The 5,770-nt window shown below is 49.4% G+C and overlaps 2 protein-coding genes across 5 annotated transcripts in view; one reads left to right on the forward strand and one right to left on the reverse strand.

The window, feature by feature from the left end:
- The first annotated feature begins 6 nt into the window (after positions 1-6).
- LOC118451690 (magnesium transporter NIPA2-like) lies at positions 7-5,763 on the forward strand. Of its 4 annotated transcripts, none has more exons than XM_035888808.1 (5): positions 7-477; positions 833-1,092; positions 1,182-1,272; positions 1,412-1,572; positions 2,863-5,763. In XM_035888808.1, the coding sequence occupies exons 2-5, from the start codon at positions 975-977 to the stop codon at positions 3,492-3,494; spliced, it is 1,002 nt and encodes a 333-aa protein (XP_035744701.1). In that variant the 5' UTR covers positions 7-477; positions 833-974; the 3' UTR covers positions 3,495-5,763. The 4 variants fall into 4 exon arrangements, with proteins under 4 accessions (XP_035744701.1, XP_035744702.1, XP_035744703.1 ...); XM_035888809.1 differs by having other exon boundaries at positions 844-1,092; XM_035888810.1 differs by having other exon boundaries at positions 908-1,092.
- BTK (Bruton tyrosine kinase) overlaps positions 5,718-5,770 on the reverse strand; it is a 12,018-nt gene continuing 11,965 nt past the window's right edge. Inside the window, exon 19 of the mRNA XM_009649086.2 lies at positions 5,718-5,762. Coding sequence (XP_009647381.1) covers positions 5,718-5,762 — 45 coding nt within the window. The remainder of the gene's footprint in view (positions 5,763-5,770) is intronic.

Below are 5,770 nucleotides of genomic sequence, written 5' to 3' on the forward strand. Positions count from 1 at the left end.
GCACTGCAGGCCGCCTCCGCCCGGGCAGCCCGGCCGGCGCTGGGCCTTGGCCGCCCTCCTCCTTGCTTGTGCGGGTTTTTGGTATAAAAGTAGGCTTTTTACCCAGGGGTAGCCAGCCACTGCCCATAGCCAACAAAGACACAAGATACGTTTCTGTAACCACTCATGCGTTCTTGAAACTGCTGCCTTTCAAATGCGGGAGAAACGGGATAACATTTCTGCTTTTAGGGTAAAAGAATCGGTGCTTGCCCGTGTCTGGGTCAGGCCAATATGCGACAAGGCAGGCAGACCCAAGGCAGCCTTGCACATAGAGGAGATCAGGCTGCTCCCGCTTGCTTCTCCGAGCGAGTTCTGGCGGGATAATGAGCCTTTTGTGTAGCTTCATCTGAGGTTTCTTGTTATGCTTTCTTCCTTACTTAGGGCAAGGAGGTCATGCATACCTGCAAGAATGGCTTTGGTGGGCAGGGCTGCTGTTCAGTAAGTACCGGCTCTGAAACTGTAGCAAGACACTTAAGAGTGTGTTTATCATTCTTTCCACTTGCTTTTGTGTTTTATTATTATGACTGACTGCTTGATTTTTATCTGAGTGTCTGAGGATGTCGTTGATCTAATTATAACTCTAAAATATTCTAAAGTCTCATGCATTACCAGGTTTCTCTGCTAAATAGAATTGAGGAGCTGGTCTGACTGGGTTGGGTTAAGTGCTGAAATGGCCTGCCTAGACTAAGTAGTTATAACTGCACATCCAGCACCATGGGTTTAGTGCTACAGTGATTTCAGCAGCTCTATTTTAATGCTTTTCAGTGTTAATAACCAATTGTACTTAATTTAGCCTTTAAAAAGCTGTTCCAGGAGAAGAACATGACTGAGAAATATGAAACGGGTCAAAACTCCTTTCAGCTTTCAGAACATTGTGGAAATATTTTTCTGTGGTTACTGCTCAGCTGCATAGCCACATATGACTAAGGATCACCATGCATAACCACGAGCCTTCTCTTCCCAAGAGAATCTGTGTTGGGCTTCTGCGTGTTCTTGCTGGTGCTGTTCTTCCCTGGTTGCACGACATACCTCAGAGAAACACAGGATGCTCAGGTGGAATCTGAGGCTCTCTTTTGACTGCACGCAAACTTGTGCTGAATTGCTCCTACTTTGATGCTCACCTGACAGAATTTCTCTTGCAGTGGGAATTGGAGAAGCAGCAAATTTTGCTGCCTATGCCTTTGCCCCTGCAACATTGGTAACTCCACTGGGTGCTCTAAGTGTCCTTGTTAGGTAAGCAGCCTCAGAAACACCCTTACCTCACCTACCATTCCTTAGTGGTGAAAGCAGTTGCTCTGCTTTCCGCTGTCTCTTCCCTCAGGTACTCCATCCCTTGACCTAATTGGGTTTGGGTTTTTTTACTATCTTTCAGTGCAGTTCTGTCTTCCACCTTCCTGAATGAGCAGCTGAATGTTCATGGGAAGATTGGCTGCATCCTGAGTATCCTGGGCTCTACGGTGATGGTGATCCATGCTCCGCAGGAAGAAGAGGTTTCCAGTTTGGAGTCAATGGCAGAGAAGCTGAAAGATCCAGGTACTTAAATAAAAAGGGTCCTGTCAACTTCAGGCTTGGAAATGACAGTAGAAGGTAGGATATAACTTGGCTAGATTGGGAAGGACTGAACTAAAGGGTAATTGAGCTGTTTCTTGTTCTGCGCACCAGTAGAGGAAACATTCCCCGGTGTCCAGGATAATTTGCGGGTTGCCTTCTGTCATAGGAAAAGGCTGAGGTCTCCATGCTCTAAATATGAAAGATTGGTGAAGTCAAACAGCATTTAATGCGTGCACTCAGAGGATTTACACCTTATTAACTAGCTCAAAACATAGGGGGACATGTCAGCTTAAGAGTGGCTTCTTAGGATTGTCAAATCCTCTTGACCCCGGATGAAAGAAGCAGACGGAACCCCACTTTGCAGAGAGGGAGTCTGGGTGATGCTCCCAAGTCACTGGGTCTGTGCCAAAGCAAGGATGAGAGCTTGGGCCATTAGCAGTTATCAAGAGTGCTTTTTTTGTACTGTCTATGAAGTATAGATGCAAAAAGTGAAGCGCGTGGGAATTAGCTGCAGCTGTCAGCAGAAGGGATTGGCCTGTGGCAGTGCCAGGATAGGATAGGGAATTCCTGTACACAAGGGTGTCAGTGGTGTGGCTGAGGGAAGACAGAGGAGGAACTTCAGGCAAAGATGAACAGGCGATTGAAGGGAGTTATGCCCAAGATCAAGTAGTCCTGATATTTATGTTAGAGGGTGAATCAGGTTGCAAGGATATGATTTGGGCAATAGCATGAATGGCAGAATAAGCCACCAGAGATGGAGGAAGGAAGCACAGAGAGCAAAGCAGAGTAACAGGTAGATGATGCTGCTCATTAGAGGGAGCACTCTGGCAGGGCCTTGCACTCCTGTGATGTGCTTTCCTCTTTATCCCACCACAGCCTGCAGTTTTCAGCTAGGGCTCCCCAAGCTGCCACCCTCCTGGGCCTCCTGCAGAGCTGTGCACCCTCATCTTCCTGATGAACAAGGCCCCTGCCTCTGCTAGTGCTGTAGAGCCTGGCTGTGCCCCTACCCCTTCCAGCACTAGCAGCTGTATCCCCTGACAGGCTGACTCGTGGGGCAGTGCTGTGATCAGTACTGTAAAGAGCTGCTGTTGTCTCTGCAACTTTGCTCAGGCTGGAGACCGATTCTGCTTCCCAACCCTGGTCCCTACAGGTGGGAGGCTAAACAGGCAGACTAATGGGGCAGTTACCCACCTGTCCTCCAGCTCTACTTGCTGTTCAGTTACATCTGTCACTGATTCTCTGACAGAGCTCTTTAATTCTTCTTTCCCCAAGGATTCATTGTATTTGCTGTATGTGTCCTGGTGAGCTCCCTTCTGCTTATCTTTGTGGCTGGACCCCGTTACGGACAGAGCAACATCCTGGTTTATGTTTTGGTCTGCTCTGCCATTGGCTCACTTTCTGTGTCCTGCGTCAAAGGCTTGGGGATTGCCCTGAAAGAACTGTTTTCTGGGAAGCCAGTCCTGAAAGAACCTCTGGGCTGGGTGCTCCTAGTGTGCCTGGTGATCTGCATCAGTGTCCAGATCAACTATCTGAACAAAGCCTTGGACATCTTCAACACATCTGTGGTCACACCCATTTACTACGTGCTGTTCACCACAGCAGTCATGATATGCTCTGCCATCCTCTTCAAGGAATGGCAACACATGGTGCTAAATAACATCATCGGCACCATCAGCGGCTTCCTCACCATTGTGTCCGGCATCTTCCTCCTGCACGCCTTCAGGGACATGCCCTTCACCCCTGACCTCCTGCCCCTCTTCCTGCAGCAAGGCAGGGCAGACCTGCACGCCTCGTGGAGGAGTGCAGACAGACATCAGTCATGTCAGCACCAGCCTCTTCTGCCCTCAGAGGATAAAGGCTCTCGGAGCACAGAGGAGGAAGAGGAGGAAGGTGAAAGCGTGTGAGGAAGCCTCTGAACTGCTAGCTTTCTGCTCCCACTGCCGAGCAGCTCCACTGCAAGGTTGAACATGCTGCCTCAGCTGCTGCTAGCTACTGCTGCACTAGCAGGAGTCGGCAGTTAGTGTCTACGGGCCCCAGCCATGAGATGGGTGACCTGCCACTGCCAGGAGGCTGCCTGGGACAGCAGCCTCCTGCAGCCACAGACAGGAGCCCTGGGAACCACACAGGTCCCGGGATCCGGTGCCTTTTCACTGTTCTTTTACATGAAGAATTGATCCACCCTCGTCAGGACACAGGCCTGCAGCACTAACACGGTGCTAACCCTTACTGAATGCAAAGAATGCATTTGGGAAGGCCTCACAGCATTTTTTAAAAACACTTAGAAGATTAACAGTTACAAAATAATATAACATGGTGCTAAGATTACATGGACAGAAGATGGGTGTCTAGCTTTGAAGATTACATACCCAGAATATTAAGTCAAAAATTCCTCTGTCAAGTACTTGTTTTGCTCACTCTGCTAGAATTTATTTACAGATTCACATCCAACAGAATACAGCAAAAACTGGAAAACTTCAGTGCTGCTGCCACATGCTGCTGTGGCTCTTACGGAGGGACCAACCTCTTCATGCAACATCTGCTATACAGGTTGATGAAGCACATGCTTACTGTGTTCTATTAAAAACCAATTTGTTCAGTTAACAAGTGGCTAGTGATACATTTGTACCGAGAGCTGGGCCAGTGCTGAAAGGTGTGAAGGATTACAGGGGCAGAAAGAACTGTGGATGCTCGAGAGAAGCTCAAGATAGGGACAGGAGAGGGAATCGCTTACTGTGGGAACAGGAGTGACCCAGGAGTCCTTAGCTATTCAGGTAACTAGACAGCTGTGTCCTCATGTGGGTTTATATCTGCATAGCTCTGTTTAACATCCTGAATTTGTTCCCAGGAAGGCTGCTGGCTTGGAATGCACACACCCTGTCCAGCCACCCATGGCAAATGGATGTGTGCAGAACTGCTTTACCAGGCTCCTGTGCAGAGCTCTAAGCCACTGTCAGTGGGTTACTCCAGGCTTCCCAGAGCCACACTTATGTAAACACTGCTGAAATGCTATGCTGCCTTTCCAGAGGGTGGATCAGTGGTTTGTTTTTCCAGTTAGAAGCTGCTCTGTGTGTCCTGGGGGCAGAGCCATAGGCCTCCCTCCAGTGATTTCCACAGCTAAAGGTGCATGAGGTTATAAAGTAACTGTTTACTTATTTCCTGCATTTAGTCTCTAAAGAAACTACACCTTTACAGGACAGTAAGAGCTGTTAACCCTTTGGGGAAGAGGAGGAAAGGCCACACAGCCTCTCACAGAGACAAGTTTGATTCATGGGACCAAATTCATTGAGCGACAAATCAGAATTCAAAGCAGACCTTCTACACAGAAGAAAATTATGCACCCTCCCTACTAATTTTGCAACACACTGGATCACTGGGAAGGAGGGAGAGTGACGAGGCCAGATTTTCAATTCTCAGTGGTCATCTACCTGAACAAAGGAAAATCTCATGTTAAAAATTGACATAGTTAATATTTATTACATTGACCAGGGGAAAGCAGTTAACGGAGCAAGTCAGTATTGACAGAGTTGTGCTGCAATTTGAAAATTTGTCACTTGGCCACATGAATGATTTACCTATGGAAGCCTGAAAGTATTTTCCAGTAGCGACACTGCCTGGGACGATCACTATGCCCAACAAGCTCTTCTTGCTAAGGGTACCTGTACTGGACTGCACGCTGATGGCACTGGCAGGGATTGTTAGCATCTACCCTGGAAGGCTCATTTTGTGCAGCAGCACCGTGTAAGGCAGCACCTGCAGGCTGGCCTCGCCCAGAGCTGAGACTCACATCAGCGCTGGGAGCATCCCCTGATGCGAGCGTCACCACCCCTCCGTTCAGCTGAGTGGTGCGTTCCAGACGCTCCCTGTGTATCATCGGTAACCCGGGAGTCCCAGCACAAAGACGGCTGCTGACCTGTGGGGCTGGGAGCAGCACATCACCCCGAAGAGGAGCAACCATGCGTCTGTCGTGGGCTCTCGTCTAGCTGCAACTTCCCCAAGACTGGCATTTAATTAAATCCTAAACCCCACAGCCGATCCTGGCTCATTCAGGCGGCAGTGACCGGGAGCTGGTGCGGCGGAGGGCCCAACCTCAGTGGGCTGGCCAGCATCCCCCGGGGCGCGGGTCCTGCTCAGTCGGACAGGCTCTCCGAGAAGGCCGACTTGGACTTCTGTGTCTGCGCCC

Source organism: Egretta garzetta, unplaced genomic scaffold (assembly GCF_000687185.1).
Source record: "Egretta garzetta isolate BGI_Z169 unplaced genomic scaffold, ASM68718v1 scaffold1021, whole genome shotgun sequence".
In the NCBI taxonomy this organism is placed as follows: domain Eukaryota; kingdom Metazoa; phylum Chordata; class Aves; order Pelecaniformes; family Ardeidae; genus Egretta; species Egretta garzetta.

What these genes read in the sequence shown, in the direction of transcription:
- LOC118451690 (XM_035888808.1), top strand. Translation starts at nt 975, where the DNA reads ATGCATAACCACGAGCCTTCTCTTCCCAAGAGAATCTGTGTTGGGCTT. An exon ending in GAGAAACACAGGATGCTCAG is followed by an intron (nt 1,093 to 1,181) that starts GTGGAATCTGAG and finishes TTTCTCTTGCAG; the next exon opens with TGGGAATTGGAGAAGCAGCA. An exon ending in AGAGAAGCTGAAAGATCCAG is followed by an intron (nt 1,573 to 2,862) that starts GTACTTAAATAA and finishes TCTTTCCCCAAG; the next exon opens with GATTCATTGTATTTGCTGTA.